The 16,782-nt window shown below is 54.7% G+C and overlaps 1 protein-coding gene across 4 annotated transcripts; it reads right to left on the bottom strand.

The window, feature by feature from the left end:
• Window positions 1-209: 209 nt before the first annotated feature.
• HNRNPL (heterogeneous nuclear ribonucleoprotein L) lies at window positions 210-14,758 on the bottom strand. Of its 4 annotated transcripts, none has more exons than XM_042918533.1 (13): window positions 14,689-14,758; window positions 10,120-10,238; window positions 9,260-9,497; window positions 9,050-9,135; window positions 8,126-8,222; window positions 7,970-8,042; window positions 4,501-4,572; window positions 4,109-4,389; window positions 2,917-3,038; window positions 2,411-2,612; window positions 1,386-1,443; window positions 1,188-1,283; window positions 210-612 (listed from the first exon to the last, which is right to left on the bottom strand). In XM_042918533.1, the coding sequence occupies exons 3-13, from the start codon at window positions 9,482-9,484 to the stop codon at window positions 554-556; spliced, it is 1,371 nt and encodes a 456-aa protein (XP_042774467.1). In that variant the 5' UTR covers window positions 9,485-9,497; window positions 10,120-10,238; window positions 14,689-14,758; the 3' UTR covers window positions 210-553. The 4 variants fall into 4 exon arrangements, with proteins under 4 accessions (XP_042774467.1, XP_042774464.1, XP_042774466.1 ...); XM_042918530.1 differs by lacking the exon at window positions 14,689-14,758 and adding an exon at window positions 12,235-12,745; XM_042918532.1 differs by lacking the exon at window positions 14,689-14,758 and adding an exon at window positions 11,528-11,775.
• Between the last annotated feature and the right edge of the window lie 2,024 nt (window positions 14,759-16,782).

Below are 16,782 nucleotides of genomic sequence, written 5' to 3'. Positions count from 1 at the left end.
TTTAAAGTGACTCTCCTAACTAGATTGGGCTGGGCAGCAGGGCCCATTAAGACCACCTCCGGCCCTCCCAGAGTTTCCTCAACAGACCCGCCTCCTCCCAGCAGCCTCCTGGGGCTGTGGGCCTGGACCCCCAAGCTTCTCTCTGGGGCAGCAGAGGACCAGGTGGGAGGGATGCGGACACACCCTCAAATGCCAGTAAGCACGCAGTGTATTTTCCAAACAATTTTATTGAAATGTGCCAAGAGTACACGGGCAGCACAAATGTATGAACAGGAAAAAAAAAAAAAAATCACATGTACAATAATTTTTTAAAAAGTGAAGGTTAATCTTGGGAGATATCAGTTCCCCTTCCCCTCCCCCTCCAGACTTCCAGCGTTTCCATTATGGTTAAGCCTACTAACCTAGCATTTAAAAAAAGGAATACAGGAACTTTTGCAAAAAAAAAAAAAAAAAAAAAAAAAACCCCCAAAAAACAACAAAAAAACCCAAAACAAACAGCATAAAGGAAAGAGAAATGTTTTCCTGCTCAGATGGGGCTCTTCCTAGGCACCTATTAGGAGGCGTGCTGAGCGGTGGAGAAACACAACTTCAGGGTGTAAGGGTACGGACCATCTGCGAGACAGAAAAAAGAAAGATTCGTCTGGGCCCCTCTCCAGAGGCTCTAACCACCCAGCACCCCCTCTTTCTGCCCATCTCTCCATTTCTGCAGACTGACTGCAGGGAATCTACCTGATCACTGCCCAATGTCAGACTTAAACAACAAGCCCAATACTGAAGGCGCTTTCCTCTCTTCCTTCGATTCCATGGAGAATCCTAGTCCCAGCCCCTTAGCGGACTCCTTTTACCTGCTGGCCAGAATAGCCCCTTTCCTGGGTACTGAGCCAGCCTCCGTGACAGGCACTACTGGGTGTTTACTGGCAGCTTCTGACGCACAGAACGCCAGTCCCAAGGGGACAAGTCTGAATAAGTCTCAGGCTGGCAGAGTGGGTGGCAGCCAACAGCCGGCCTGGTCCTCCCGTGGGGACCATCGGTCTAATCTCCTGGCGACCAGGTCCCCCTGCCCGTGTCACGAATGGTGAAGAGATCTCTGGGGGCCCTACCTTGGTGGCACGAAGGTCGGCTCTGGCCCGAAGCCAGCCTACCATCGGGCCACGGAGGGAACGGCTGCAGGACACACAGATACTCACTTGGGTTTTTCATCTGGTAATGATTCAGGAAGCCCAAAGTCTCCAGGGCGTCGCTCTTGGATTCCCACTCCAGCAGCCCCGAGGAGCTGCGCTCACCTGGACACAATGCAGAGGTTTTAGGCCGACCTGAGCAGGAGGCAGGGGGCCGCCCATGCGCAACCAAGGAGTGGGGAACAAAGGCAAGGGCCGTTTACTCACTTTTGCCTGAGAATACTTTCACAGAAGATGGCCGTTTCACTCCCAGCTCATCGCAGATCTGCAAGAGATAGAAAACACGTTCAGAAACAGGAGTACCGCGTCGCAGGATTCAAGCAGCCCCGGACGGGGAGCACTTACAATTTTCCTGGAGCATTTCTAAGCTTTGATCACACAACATACTCTAAGGTGGCCCATGACCCAAAACGTGTTAATTTTTTTTTTATTTAAAAAAAATTTTTTTTTCAACGTTTTTTATTTATTTTGGGGACAGAGAGAGACAGAGCATGAACGGGGAGGAGCAAAGAGAGAGGGAGGCACAGAATCGGAAACAGGCTCCAGGCTCCGAGCCATCAGCCCAGAGCCTGACGCGGGGCTCGAACCCACAGACTGCGAGATCGTTACCTGGCTGAAGTCGGACGCTTAACCGACTACGCCACCCAGGCGCCCCCCAAAACGTGTTTAGACACACTCCTCTTACTATGTTTTTATTAAAGTTAACTATCGTCATTATGGTAGTAACTATTACTGTTACGTTGCCAACAACGGAGAACCTGCTTTTTAAAATTCCCGTCTCCAGCCACTTGTGTTGCTGAACTGAACAGCAACGTCTGAGGCCACAACAAGGTCTGAAGTCCATCCGTGCCATTCAGCCCTCCGCCCTCACTGCCCTGGTTTCCTCAAACTAGGCCTTCACAGGCTCCTCCCCTCTGATGTTATCTAGCCCCCGAAGGGCATGACAACGTGGATGTTTGAGACTGGACTCTGACCACCGCTCTGTAACACCAGGGGAGGAGAAATCCTTTCCAGCAAAGAAGCCGCCCATCCTCGCTTGTGAGAAATGCAAACTAAGTCTGGTGTCAGTCTCAGCCCATCTATCCTGGTCCCTGCCGCAACCCTGGGACCCAACCCTGGGACCCAACCCAGGGCCTGGCAGAGAGCAGGGGCTCCACAGAGATTTGCTGGAAGGCTAGAATAAATAGCCTATTCAGATGGCTGTGGTGAAGGACCAACTCCACAGCACCCACCTCGAAGAAGTTCTCCTCGGTCACCTCCAGAGGGGCATTGAAGAAGTGTAGCACGTTGCTCGGGTGCTGGATGCGGTTCTTGGCTGCCTGCTCTGGAGTAGAGAACCGATTGTTCCTGGACTCGCTGAAGTCTTTGTAACTGCAGGACCCGTCTTCCAGCCCGTATGACTGCCCGGGCATGATGGCTGGTTGCTTGGAGACACTGTACCGGGGAAGGGGAGCTCTTTGTCAGACCCCAGGCCCTCCACCGGCGCCTCGTTCCAGTCTGCAGACGCCGTGCGCCCCAGGGGGCATCGCTCCACAGCAGAGGCGAGGCCCACACACTTTTTCCCACTGCTTCAGCTGAACCCTGGGGAGTGTTCCCACCACACCCCACTCCTGCCCGGACAAGCAGCCAGCCTCGCTGTGCGCCTCTGCCAGGCCCTTTCCAGAGCAGCCACATCCCACGTCCCTTCTTTCGCGGTTCCTCGCCGACATTCCCACGCCTGAAGAGACGAAGTACCTACCAGACGTTCAGCTTCTGCCCGAACATGAAGTTGTTATTGAGGTGAGTGATGGCTCGGTCCACAGCATAGCCGTCAGCCATTTCCACCATGGCGGCCCCCGGCTTGCTTTTCATGAATTTCACCTGGAGGACGGCACCCGTGATCAGCGCCATCGCCCGACCTCCAGGGACCCTGCGCCACCCGTTCGGAGCGAGTTCGAAGCAAGAACTCCTGACTCTGGAGCGAGGCTTCCACCTCCTCACTCGTGAATGATGTTTCAAGAGAACGGAGAAGCGGGTCTGACCCACAGTGAGTGCTCAGCTCAACCGTGTTTCTCTAACCTCAGGCCGTGACCCCGGGAACGTGCACCACTTAACAAGCACAACAAAAGCCAGGGGGCATGGCAAGAAAATAAAGCATCCGGCTCTCTTGGCTCCTGTCCGTCCCCTTCTCTGCCCCTCCCCGTCCCCTGCTCAGGTGTGCGCTTGCTCTCTCAAAAATACATTAAAAACAAAAAAGTCTCTCTGTGGGTGATAGCATTAAAGACAGTAAAAATTGGTAACAGAGGCACTAAAGCCCAGTTCTCTGGCTCGGGAGTCCCGCTCCCACATAAAAGCCTGTGAACCTGGGCAAGTTATCACCCTCCGTGCCTTCATTCCCCTGTTTGTCTAATTAAGGATTCTAGTGCAATGCAAGTTACTACACGCCAAGCACTCTTAATAGTGCCAGACACACAAGGGAACGCTCAACCTGCACTTGGCCGCTAAGGCTAGGCCAGGGGCCGCAGGCTCAGACGCCTCCAGGACTCAGAAGGGTCTGACAGAGAGGAAAGAGGCCACCTGGTCAGAGGTGAACAGCCACCTGTCACACAGGCAAGGCAGGAAGGCCCGGTGTTGCCAGATCATCTTAAGTTTTCTGGAGAAAATCCTTACTCGACGATCTTTAGCCATATAAAGTTTTATAAATCACATCCCTGTAGTATGAAGTATCAGCGCTTTGGTCTTAAAATGTTCTGGTCAACACCCCCAATGAATGAGATAACCACACCCACACGGTGAGGGCCAAACAAAATGCCTGCAGCTGGTCCCCTGCCTAAGTGAGTTCCTTCTCTTTACCAGCTCGCCCCTAGCCAGGCTCCCTCTCCCACGGGAAGAGCATGAGGCTCGGGCCTGCCAGGTCTACGAGGAAAACGACGCACCGCACAGGAGCTCACCTTCTCCACGTTGCCATACAAGCAGAAGACATTGAAGACCCGATCACAGTTCATCTTAGATTGATCCAAGCCATAGACCATGAGCACAGGGCTGTCGGCGTGGGGGCCATACTCGGGTGGTGGGGGAGGGGGTGGGGGGTGCCCATACTGGGGGCCGTAGCGACTTGGGCCCCGGCGGTGACCCCCCACTGGTGGGCCCATCCTTCTCCCTTCGTAGTGAGGTGGGGGGGGCCCGTAGCCCTCATCATGGTAATGGCTGTGGTACCCACCGTGGGGCCCTCCTGGGGGGTGGGAAGGAAAGAGAGGGAGGACGGGTGAGAATTTGCGCGGCGGGCGGCGGGCAGGGGCACATGAGCCACGGGAGTCCACGGAGGGGAACCCCCTGCCCTCACCATATTCTGCGGGGTGATCTCCCAGGAGAGGGGGCTGTCTCTGGCGTTTGTTAGGGTTGCTGCCAGGGTCACCTGTGGACAGAGAAGAGAGTCAGAGCCTAACTTGGAAAAAAGGGGTCTTCCCTCCTGACTAGGGGCTAACCTCAAAGTCCTTTGGTTCCTGCAAGCCTTAGGCAAACCCTCCCTTCCTCACCCGAGCTGCTGGGGCCTCCTTCCTGTGGCCTGACCCCGGGTGGGCATGAAGCCCGAGCCTCAAGGCTGGAGCCCAGACTTCCTTTCCTCGGCCCATACGGAGCAGCTGGTTTCCTTTCTCTGAGAAGGATGAGGCCTGCCTGTGGGCTCTCTCCCCTGCCCGGGCCCAAATGGGAGGCCCAGCTCTGGGGCCCTCTGGGAAGCCTGCGGATGCTACGGAAGCCGTCAGGTCACGGAGGCCGACAACAGATTTCTAAAGTAACTCCCAGTGAAGGGAGAGGAGCGAAGAGCAGGCGGACAACCAAGGGAGGGCAGGACGGACAGAAGATCAAATCTGGCCCCGGAAGTCCCAAGGTTCTAGGGGCTCTCGGCCCACCCAGCTCTCTGGGCCCCTTCTTCCTCAACTCTGGTCCTCCCCCCACCCGAATCCCGCCCCGTCACATCAGACCCAAGGAGAGGGACCGTAGGAAAGGACGAGCAGGGCAACATCAGAACCAGTTCAGTTGAGCAGTCGCATACAAGGCATCGACATTCTCAGACCCGGACGATGGCGCAGATCCACCCCAGACCCCAGGTGCGACTCATAGTCGCTACATGAATTTAACGCTTCAGCGCCAGACACTGTGCTAAGTGCTTTACAGACATCACCACTTCTGAAATTCCTCACAACAACCCTATGAGGTAGGTACTATTTCAGCCCCGTTTTACAGATAAGGAACCTGAGCGCTTAACTTTCAACTGAGCAGTTAAGACACGTGTTGGCCCAAGGTCACAAAGCAAGTTAGCGGCTGAGCCGGGATTTGAACCCAGGTCTGGCAGACTCCAAACCCCACGGCTCGAGACCAACTGCCCTTTCCTGCCACCCAGCCTGGGTTTTTGTTTTCAACAATCAGTCATTACAAAGATGGAAAAGGGCTACTTACAGCAGAAGTACAGAGTACAATGTCCATTTGTCACAAAAAACAAATCTGTATTTTCTCTTACCATTGGACGCTTCAACAGTGAGTTAGCACAGTTCTGAAAGATGGCGTCCCATCAAACATACACTGCGACCCTGCATCACATGGTTTTACAGTCATAAATACAAGTTACGGTACACATCCGCTACAATTTTTTTTTTAAGAATTGTTTTTTAAAAGTCAATGCTTTGATTAAATCAAAAATGGCTCACAGATGTTCTGTCCTCAGAAGATACCAGAAAAGTGGAAAATAAAGGTGTATGAAGTGGGTAGTGTCCCTCCGTGTTGTCACCTCCTCACATTGTGTGCTGCAGTGCGGTGGTGCGGTGCTTCTGGCTGTGTAGCGCTCCGTGTGCGTGTCTCCTGGTTGTGAAGTGTGCCAGTGGCCCCACTATGCCCGCGCTTTTGGCCTTGGGAGCGCGCCCGGTTACCCGCCAGCAGGTAACTGTGTACCTCTGAGCTGTTTGGCTGTCTGGTTTTAGATCTGGTTTTTTTTTTTTTTTTTGATTTTTTTTTTTTTGTTGTTGTTGTGGTTTAAGTTTTTTTTTTTTTTTTTGGTTTCTGATCTCCGGTTGGTGCAGATTATGTTGGCAGCCGATGACTGCGGAAAAAATAAAAATATCAAAACAGAAAAGAAAAAAAAAAAGGCCCTCCCCAAACCAAAGGACTTAAAAACAAAAACAAAAACCAAAAACCAACCCATATGGCGAGGAATGGAGAGAGGATCCTATTGTCTTGGAGGCCCATGGAATCTACTTCAGTCTATGAAACGTTCTCCGAAAAGAGCGCCGCTGGCTGGCTGGGAGAGCTCTGTTCTCTGTGTTTCCTACTTCTGTGTACATTCTCGGGTTCAAGTTTGCTTGGATTTTGGCTTTTTAATGTTTAATAAAAAAGCAGTGTCTGCTGCCATGTTGCGTCTCTTTCTCTCTTTGTCTCTGTCTGCCTCTGTCTCTGTGCTTGTAGCTGTTCCTTGGAGCACGGTGTGGTGTTCTTGATGTAGTGAGCTCAAGTCTGCGGCTGTTTCTGGGGACGTGGTGGAGGCTGCATGTTCTGTTCTCTCCAGGAAGAGCTAGTGGTTTCTACCCTGTGTGTTGGTGAGCAATGTGCAGAGGCAGAGCCGCTGAAGTACGGTCCCCGAGGGGTGGCGAAGCACCGCCTCACTCCAGGTCACCTCATCAGCTCTTGTGTTTGACCCCCAGCCTCGGGGCGGCCAAAGCTGAGAGGCATCGAAACCAATGCACAGCCGGCCCCTGCCACTAGCCCCTGCCGGTCTGCACATCTTCTATTTGTGTTCCTTGGAGAAGAAATGGTTGGTTGCCATGTTTCTGTTAGCGGTCATGTAATGCCATTGCCCGCTCTGGTACATTCACTCGGTCACCAATTTGCCTCTGATCTCTGGAGGGGCGGCCATGCCCACAGCGCCCATTGTGAGGGTCCTGGGGAAGAGTCTAGCCCACCCTGCCCACTGCTTCCCAGCTGCAAGGGCGAGCAAGACGGGCCTGCCTGGGAACGGGGGCCTCTGGCCTCCCAGAGCCTGTGTGAGGTCAGCGACCAGCCTCCTCCCTCAGCCCGCGGCCTAGTCCGACGTAGCAGACCAAGACAGAGATGGACGGTCCTGCTGAGGGGGTGCGGCTGGTGTTCAAAGGCAATCCTCCACCTCTCCCTCCTATCCAAGGCAGACCATTCTTGACAGATTCTAGGAAGGGGGTTGTCCATTTGGGCCCCCCGCAGAGATGCTGAGTCCCCTCTACAAGTGAGGTGAGGCGTGTCCGCCCTGCTCCAATCCGGGGTGTCTCACCTCCGCAAGGTCAACTTGCTCAAAGGCTCTGCTCCGAGGGCCCAGGAGCCCTCACCGCCTCCCCCGGCTGCTCCCCGCCCCTCCCCCCACCAGCAGACCCTCTCGGTAGTGGAGAGCAAGAGCACCATTCCTGGCCCGGTGAGAATGGAGTCAGTGACCCTAAGCAGGGTCCCAGAAGGGAAGCAGCAGAATCCACCTGGGAGCCGCTATGGTTTATAAGCCATCGCCATGCCCTGTGCTCAGTGAGGGCCTGCTCCCCACCCCGTCCGAGCCTCTGCCTTGGCTCTACACCCTCCGCCACATCAAAGGGCCCCCAGCAGCAACTAGAACCTACAGAGGCCCCTTCATTCACCATCTCCCACTGGGGTGTCTTTTCCAAGAACTGACCGCCCCCCCAGGCCCTCCCATGTCCACAGGGAGCCCAATGGCATTACATAACCCTGAGCCCGGGTCTATGAGGTGCGCTAGTCAAGTGAAGGCAAGGCGGGTGTGTTTAGAACAAAGTGGCCGTCAGGATTACCTTGTCCACTGAGATTGGGGTTTGTGTAGTCCCAAGTATCCTGATCGTTCTTGAACACATTCAAGCGTGTAGGCTGCAGAACGAGACACAGCTTGAAATTAGCCAGGCCCCAGCTCCTCTGGAAGTTGACTAGGGGCAGTCATTTCCCAGACCTACCTTTGCATATTCGATCTTCAGAGTGCAACAGCCCGAATAAATGTCAGCCCCGTTGAGTGAGGCTTTGGCCCGCTGGGCACTCTGCACAGAATCAAATGTGAGTACAGTTAAGGAAAACCGCGGGATGGGTGCTCTCTGGGAAGGGCTTTAAGTCGTCCCAGAAAGGGAGGACGAGGGAGCACCCGAAGGCCATACTGCAGACGCGCTCTGGGATCATCAGTTCACTGCCCAGTCACCAGCCGCCTGCATGGAGGTGAGCTGGAGGGCTGCGTGGGTGGGCCGCCACTGCCCAGAGTTCCTGTCATCTGCACTCCCGGCCCAGAGTGGCAGCCGGCCCCCTCTGCCACCACCCCAGGCTTAGCCACTTTCTTCTTTAGCCCAGTCCTCTCCTACTCGTGCCATGTGCTTTGACCAAAGCTGGACAACCTCTGAAACATCAACCAGAGGATGCTCCTGCCTCGGAGCTCTGTCAGCGGCTTCCCACTGCACCCTGACCCATGCTTTAGAGCACTATGCAGGACGCCCTACTGACTTCTTTCAGCGCCTGCAGTGAACCCTCACCCCGTCAGGCGACAGGCCTTTTGCTTCCTCCTAAGGCTAAGCTCCCGCCCACCTGAGGACCTTGGCAGAAACCAGTTCCTATTTTGAACACCAGCTCCTACCTCCTCACAGAAATAGATCCACCCTGTCAGGTCTCCTGGTCATTGCCAGCCCCCCATTTCTACCCCTACCGCACTTCTGACCCTGAGCTTTCCACACTACGTTGCAGACTGTTTATTAACGACCCCTCCCATCAGACTGGGGACTCCATGAAGGCATCTGGCAAGCACTCAGAAGTTCCACACTGGTTGAAAGGACAGAACGCTGCGGAGCCTTGTAAGAGCCCCCCACCTCAAAGAACACCCCTCCCCCAACAAAGGATATTCCACCATGGCCTGGACGCCATTCTTCCGGAAAATAACAATTCTCTGGACGGGGCCACAAGGATTGCAGATAGTGTAAAGAACATCCTGTAAAAAGCACACGGGCAAGATGAAAGGGCACTGGCAGGTCAATCTGGCTCAGATGAGGGGACAGGAAGGGAAGAAGGAAGATCTCACAGAAGCATCTAAAACGAGGCTCGCTGGCACGCACCGTGGTAATTGAATAGATTGGGTTCAGGATGGTAAAGAGAAGCACGCTGTTGACGCTCCGGGAGTCGTCCGAGTCCCCGGGGCGGGAGATCTTCTGGCTGGTAGAGTAATTGACGAAAGCTGGGTGGCCAGCAATGTAGATTTGGTTGTCGGCTGCGTAGTTCACAGCGTTGCAGGCCCCCAGCACATCTTCAAACTCCACCAACGCTTGTCTCTTTTTAGGCATTACTACCACATAGCTGGCAAAGAGAACACAGGTTTCAGTCCTCCCAGAACACAGGCAAGAGGAAGACGTTCCACTTTCCGTGAACTGACTCCTGTCTCTTGACCCCTCTACACCTTCATCATGGTTTCCTGACCTCAACACCCTGCGCCTAAGTGGCACAACAGACAAAAGAGATGGTACCACCTCCTCTGAGAAGCCTTCCTTCCTGAACCCTCCTCCCTTGACTGAGTCACATGCCTTCTATGGGCTCCTGGACTTTCCTATCACAGTGCTGACCACTCTGCGTAGGCAGCTGTCTGGGAGGGGCCCAAGACGATCTCATTTGCTACTCTATTTCCAGCACCTACAGTGTGACAAATACACTTAGTAACTACTTAGTAACTACTCGCTGAAGGGGAGACTGCTGCCTAGAAACTACAGGCAGGAGAAAAAAAAAGACAACAACAAAGACATGGAACTTACTAAAACCTGATCCCAAGTATGACAGCCAAAACCAAGAGTGGAGGAGTCCCAGGACACAGCCAAAGGACCCTGGGCCACACCGGCCACCTCACTTCCAACCAGAAATTAAGAATGCATAGGACACTAAGGAGGTGACTTCTTTATGTCCAACCCCGGGGCTCTGATAGGAGTACCTGATGGGTCCAAATTCCTGCAAGGCCTCCACAAGGTCAGCTTCCACCACTCCGTCGATCAGGCCCCTGATGTGGACAACTGGGGAGGCAGGGGTTTTGTGTGGGTCATCGTAGTTCTCCTGAGAAAGGAAAACAACATCACTTCATTTCCTGCTGTACAAGATGGTGGCCCACTGCCCTCTGTGCTGTTGGGGACCTCATCCGATGAGACACTTAAGTGTCACACAGGGCAGACAACAAAGGATGGCCATACAAACCAATCAGCCTAAAAGGGTTTGGGGCCAGCTAAGCACAGGCCCTGAGTGGGTGGCTACTATCCCTATGGTTCCTGCTGCAGCTTCTGAGGAAGGCAGAATGGAGAACAAAGCATGTCCCACACCTTACATTCCTCCTAGAACTTTTCTCTTTCCACCCATCAAGGAAACCCTGGGAAAGGCTGGGATGGAGAGGGGACAGCAGTTTGCAAGAAGGGCTCAAACGCTACCCTGCTGCAATCTGAATCAGAACACTCCCGCTGCATCCAACCGTCTCTTTGCCCTTTCCCCCCCAGTGAAACAAGTTGCCAACATCAGTCAGCCAAGTATTACTGTTCCCCACACTCATCCCCACGTCCAGTCATGGTAAAACAGCCCGTGACCCAGAAGCTGTGAAAGCCAGGGCAGTCTTGACTGCTTCTAGTCTTTAATAACCCACCAAAATTTGTGTTGGAAAATACTGCCTAGGCCAGCCTGAAGAAAAAGACAAAAAAGGTCCTTCAGAAAGAAAAGAAACTCCAACCCACAGCAGCTAAAAACCAAGATCATTCCCTTGCAAGAAGCATCTTTCCACACACGCACACACCACACACACACACACACACACACACACAGAGCAGTCTTCCGAAATCAGGAGAAAAGTAACTTTCTAGTGTCTGCTGGGCTCTGGGCCCAACCTCCTGTCTGAGAGCCACCAAGCAGAAGCCCGTGGAACAGGGGCAGAATTGGATCCTATTTCAGGAATGAACCACACAAACCACAAGAGGCACACCCGCCTGATGATGGTTACCAGCTCAGCGGTTTGCAGTTCCATTGCCCATAAATTCTAATCCTGTCCCCTCCCCCCCTCACTAGCTACAAGATCTAAACAAGTTTACTTCATCTTTACAAGTCCAGAATTGTTAATACCGCCCTGTAGCTCACACAGAAAGAACTCTTAAAGATCTGGTTAGGGTATTTTTTTAATAGTGTGCAACAGGGCCTGGCACAGATTAAACCACTAGTAAATCACAGCTACCGATCACCACGAAACCCTGGAAAACCCTGCAAATGGCTGAACGGGAGAGGACTTCATGAGGAGGAAATGGGCTCCGAGCCAGGAGGAACAAATGGTGGTCCTTTCCGACTAGGAGACCAAAAACGTTCACTCTCACCCTCAGGGAACATTTTGGTTCAGCAAACCAACTGCATGCATCCAGTTAACTCCCGGAAATTGTAAGCAAACTTGTGGCCGTTCCAAAGTTAGTTCAATTCCCAAACGGCTAAAAAAGACCTTCCACAAGCCTTCCTTCCGGTGTTCACTGCCCACAAAAATGGGGACACATTCCGTTCTGGGGGAACAGCCTCATATAAGATCAACTTCTCTATTGAGACAAACTATGACACTACATGGATTAAACAGAGATCGGGCAGAATTCCCCACCCAAGCGCGGAAAAGGCCACCGCCCACCCATTCCCCGCTCACGCGGTGCCACCCCCGCCCCCACAACCGCCCACGAGGCCCGAGGAGAAGAAGTGCGCTTGCGCATGAGGGCCGTGAATTAAACGATAAAGGAAAAAAAACGGCCCGGCCGCGTGCCTGGCCCCCACACCCCAGCCCGCGGCGCCTGCGCACTGCGCCGCCCGCAGCGCGAGCTACTTCCTCCGCCTCCCACACCCCCGCTCAGAGTAGCGCGCACGCGCAAGCGCCTGTCCTCGCGCAAACCCCGCCGTTTGCCCAACGCCTGCCCCTCCCCCACCCCGTCACAGCGCGAGGGCCTGGGCGCGTGCGCAGAGGCCCCCCCACCAAATGAATACCCTCAAGGTGGAAATTTTTCCCTCCCTTCTCGGCCGTCCCCGGCGCCTAAGACCCTGGCCTCACCCCGCCGCCGCCGCCCGCCGCCCCGGCTCCTCCACCGCCGCCGCCACCGCCTCCGTGCTGGTCGCCAGCGTTGTCCGTCTTGAGCCGCTTAGGGGCTCGGCCTCCCTCACTGCCGCCGCCGTAGTAGCGGCCACCGCCGCCTCCGCCGCCCGCCGCCGCCATCTTCACCATCGCTCCCGACCGCCTCCGCTGCTCGTCCGGCTGCTGCCTCTGCTCCAACCGCCGACGCCGCTTCTCCGCCCGGGGCAGCAGCCTCCGCGACATGGCGGCGCAGAACCCGCCTCCCCCCGCCTCTCATTGGGGGAGGGACACGCCTGTCACCCGCCGCCCCCACCCGATAGGGGGAGCCACTGGTCCCGCCAAGGGGGGAGGGGAAGCCTCCGCACGCCTTGCGCACCTATTGGATACAGCCCACGCCGTTCTGCAGGACGGCCCGCCCTCGTTTGTCTGGAACACTCCTTATAGGCGAGTGCTTTCTGCCAGTCATTTCGCCAATCCCACCGCCTTAAAATAAACTCCAATCTGATAGGTCGGGTTTCTGGCACGGCCTGGCCTCCTTTGGAGCACCTGATAGGAACGGCGCTCCCCACTCGCCTGAACAGCGCCGCCTTCTTTCCACTTTCATTGGCTTCCTCACTAATCCCTCAAGCCGAAACTTCTTAGTCTTCCAGTCACAGCGACTACCTTCCCGCGCCACTCGGCGAGGAGAAAAGGAAACCCCTCCCTTTTGCCACTCTCTAGTGGCTACTGCAGATGCCCGTCTTGTTCGTCTCTACTCGATTAGTCAATGAAGAGTGGAAAGGGTCCCCTCACTAGACAGTAGGACCACCGGTGGGTTTTGATTGGGTGAAAAGGCGAAGCCCTCCCCAGGCCGGGAGGCGCTCTTTGGCGCAGTCAAGGAAAGGATCGGAAGCGAGAGCGCAGGCGCGAACAGGCTTTCAGGCGTCTCTGGAGGCGGGGCGACCCTCTAAACGGGCGAAGGCCTGCAGTACCCCAAGTATTTATTAACATGCTGTGAGTTGCGCCCGAAGGCTAGACCTGGACAGAGGGGCAGCTGCCAGTGCAGCTCTGTCCCCACCACTATACCTTATTCCTCTCCACCTCGGGCCTTTACGATGCCGGAGGAATTTCAATAACCCAAACTTAACCCTTTCGGTATAAAACCATTTGCTAGTGCTGATTGTCTTAGGACCCTGTCACGTTCCCGGGGGTCGTTTCACTGCTCCACCTCTAAATTCAGCCACAATAGTGCCTTTCAGTTTGCACACAGGGAAGGACCTTCCACGCACCATTTGACCTTTGCCCGTGCAGGTTCTTCCATCTGGAAGACTTTGCCCACTAGTGGCCCCTCCTGCCGGAGGAGTAGTCCGTGCAGCAGTCTCCGCTCTGAAAAGCGTTCCTAGTCCATACCAGTCCTGACTCCAGGCCTGCCCTGTGATAACTCCTGACCACTCCGGCCAGTGGTTTCCACCCGACAGCCCTGACCTCTCTGGCTTGCCACAGTCTAGGGACTCTACTGCGTGGAAGTCCCGCGTGGGTAAGGGAGAGACAAGTCCCGCACGCGGCACAGCGCTTTCGCGCTCTGCAAAGGGGAGTCCTGGTGTTCTACTCGTCCGGCGGGGGCGGGACTTCCTTCCGTGGAGACGGGGTAGGGACACCACGAAGATAATGCCCTTTCTCAGAGTCTCTAGGGTCCAACGACGCCCAACAGCCAGAACTTAGGGGCAGGGCCGGAGGCTGAGCAGGATCCCGCCTAAGGGCTCTAATGTTATGGGGCTGACTGCTGGAGGTGGGAGACGCTGCGCTTGCAGAGGATCGAGTCGTGGGAAGTACGGGCGACCGCCCCAAAGATGCTTCGGAACATTCCCAGTGGGTGAAAGAGGGTTCCCGAAACAGGAGATCGAAATGGGGTCAGTGGCACTAAGCGAGTGAGACAGGACTGGTGGGTCTGCGGGTTTGGGAAGATAAGAAAGTTGCGAGCGGGCCGATGAGGATCTAAATCAGTTCCCAGTCACACTGGGAAGACCCGAAAAGGCAAACCGAACGCACCGAGGGGCGGCGCAGCTCCTTCAACACGTGATCCGCGCGAGGGAAGCGAGGCGGGGCGGGTCCCACTGAAGGGCGGGGTCGCGAGGTCCCGACGTCAGAGGAATGCGGTGGGGGGAGGGGGGAGAGGGGCCCCTCCCCTCCCCGCCCCCGCGCCCGGCCCGTACGCCCCTCGCGCCGTCGCGCGCGGCCGGGACGCGGCGGAACCGTTCTCGGCGCCACACGTTCCGGGTCGCTCGCCAGCGGGCCCGCGCCCACGGCGGGCGACCCGGCGGCCGCGTTATCTGCACCGCCTCGCTCCCGGCCTCCGCCCCTCCCCCACCCCTTGCGCTCCGGCGGCGGGCGGCGGGCGGCGCCTCCCACCCATCCCCCTGCACCCCTCCCCGACCCCTCGCCCCCAGCCCCTACCAGCTCGGCGGCGAGCCTGGCCGGCCGTCCGGGATCGAAAAGAGAGCAGACACTGGGAAGTTTTGGGGGAGGGAGGGGCGGGCCTTAAAGGGACCACGACCTCTTTTCAGCCTGGAAAAAAAATACGGGGTGGGGGTGGGGGGAGAGATCGAGAGTTGCTCCGCGGTTGAATGGAGGGAATAACGCCAGAAAGGAACGGAAAGACTTATGAGCCTTCACACGTTACACGTTAGGGATCCGGGTCCCTTTTCCCCAAACACCCAAACCCCTCAACACCCCGTCACACACACGCACACACACACACTTTCCATCTCTGAAAGTCACGCCGTTGTTTGGCAGTGAGGCCTCATTCCTCCTGGTCAGCCAAGTGTTGTGTTAGTTGAGGTTAATGTTGGGGCGCACACTGTACAGATGAAGAAATGAGCTCAGGGGACGCAAGCGACTAACCCAGGACCCCCCGCTTGTAAGTGGCCATAGCGGGCTCTGCCTGCCGCTGAAGACGAGTAACCACCACCGCACTGCAGTACCTGTTGTGGTTATGGGGGCTGCAATAGGCAGTGGAGTTTAAGAGCCAAGGCTCTGGGGCCGCCAGCTTCAAATATGGAGGCTGCTCTTACAACTCTTGTGGCCTTGGGAAAGTGGTTTAGCCTTTTGGGGCCTCTTTCCTGATCCAATGGTAATAGCGCCTGCCTTCTAGGGTGGTCTTGAGGGATGGTGAGAATGTCTGGAAGCAGAGGGGCCTCAGGCCTACCCCCATTTCACAGATGAGGCAAAATGAGGCCCAGAGAAGGGAAAGACCAGTTGACATACACAAGGAGACCTAGTCGCTCCCTTCCTTAACACCCACAAGAAGTAATCTGACCCTTGTAGGCCCATCCATGCCTAACCCTTTTCCACCTGTTGTTGATGGGGCACAAACAGTGGCTTTCCTTCTGTTCATCAAATGCTCAGAGCTCATTTCTGGCTTTGCACCGGCTCCTCTCTCTGCCTAGAATATTCTCCCCGATCTTTGCTCCTCATCAGACAGCCCGTAGCTCAAATGTCACTTCCTCACCATCCAGCACAGTTAGCAGCCATACATTACTAAAACCATGGCTCCCCATTTATCTCTCCCTCTTTGTTCTTTTTTTTTTTTTAATGTTTATTTTTTTATTTTTGGGAGACAGAGTGTGAGCTGGGGAAGGGCAGAGAGAGAGGGAGACACAGAATCCGAGGCAGGCTCCAGGCTCCAGGCTCCAAGCTCCAAAGCTGTCAGCACTGAGCTAGTTGCGGGGCTTGAACTCAGAAACTGTGAGATCATGACCTGAGCCGAAGGCGATGCTTAACCCACTGAGCCGCCCAAGCACCCCTTTCCCTGTTTGTTCTTATTGCCACGTGAGGACGTCTAGTTATTTAATTTCTGTCCCTTCACTAACTCTGGGCTCTCTGGGGGCTAGAAGTGGGTATGTTTTAATCATTCTAAGAATCTACCCTAGGGTCATTCATTCATTCATTCATTCATCCCAGGGGTGTTTATTGAGCCAACACTATTGGGGGGCACCTGGGATAAAATGCTCTACAAGGTACAGAAAACTCCCTCTGTCCTGGGGTTACGTTCTTTTTTTTTTTTTTTTTTTAATCCAAGTTAGTTAATGTATAGTGTAATAATGGTTTCAGAAGTAGAATCTAATGATTCATCACTTATATATAACACCCAGTGCTCATCACAAGTGCCCTCCTTAATGCCCATCACCCATCAGCCCATCCCCCACCCAGCTCGCCTCCAGCAACCTTCAGTTTGTTATTTGTACTTAAGAGTCTCTCATCGGTTTGCCTCCCTCTCTGTTTTTCTCTTATTTTTCCTTCCCTTCCCCTATGTTCATCTGTCTTGTTTCTTAAATTCCACACATGAGTGAAATCGTATATTTGTCTTTCTCTGACTGACTTATTTCGCTTAGCATAATACATTCTAGCTCCAGCCATGTTGTTGCAAATGGTAAGCTTCCATTCTTTTTGGTCACTGAGTAACATTCCATTGTGTGTGTGTAACATCTTCTGTATCCATTGATCGGTTGATGGACATTTGGGCTCTTTCCATAATTTAGCTATGGTTGA

Source organism: Panthera leo, chromosome E2 (assembly GCF_018350215.1).
Source record: "Panthera leo isolate Ple1 chromosome E2, P.leo_Ple1_pat1.1, whole genome shotgun sequence".
NCBI classification, from domain to species: domain Eukaryota; kingdom Metazoa; phylum Chordata; class Mammalia; order Carnivora; family Felidae; genus Panthera; species Panthera leo.
This window is presented reverse-complemented; position numbering and strand designations above follow the sequence as displayed.

What these genes read in the sequence shown, in the direction of transcription:
- HNRNPL (XM_042918529.1), bottom strand. Translation starts at nt 12,498, where the DNA reads ATGTCGCGGAGGCTGCTGCCCCGGGCGGAGAAGCGGCGTCGGCGGTTG. An exon ending in CAATCTATTCAATTACCACG is followed by an intron (nt 9,136 to 9,259) that starts GTGCGTGCCAGC and finishes TGCTTTTTACAG; the next exon opens with GATGTTCTTTACACTATCTG. An exon ending in GAAAGTATTCTCAGGCAAAA is followed by an intron (nt 1,284 to 1,385) that starts GTGAGTAAACGG and finishes CATTGTGTCCAG; the next exon opens with GTGAGCGCAGCTCCTCGGGG.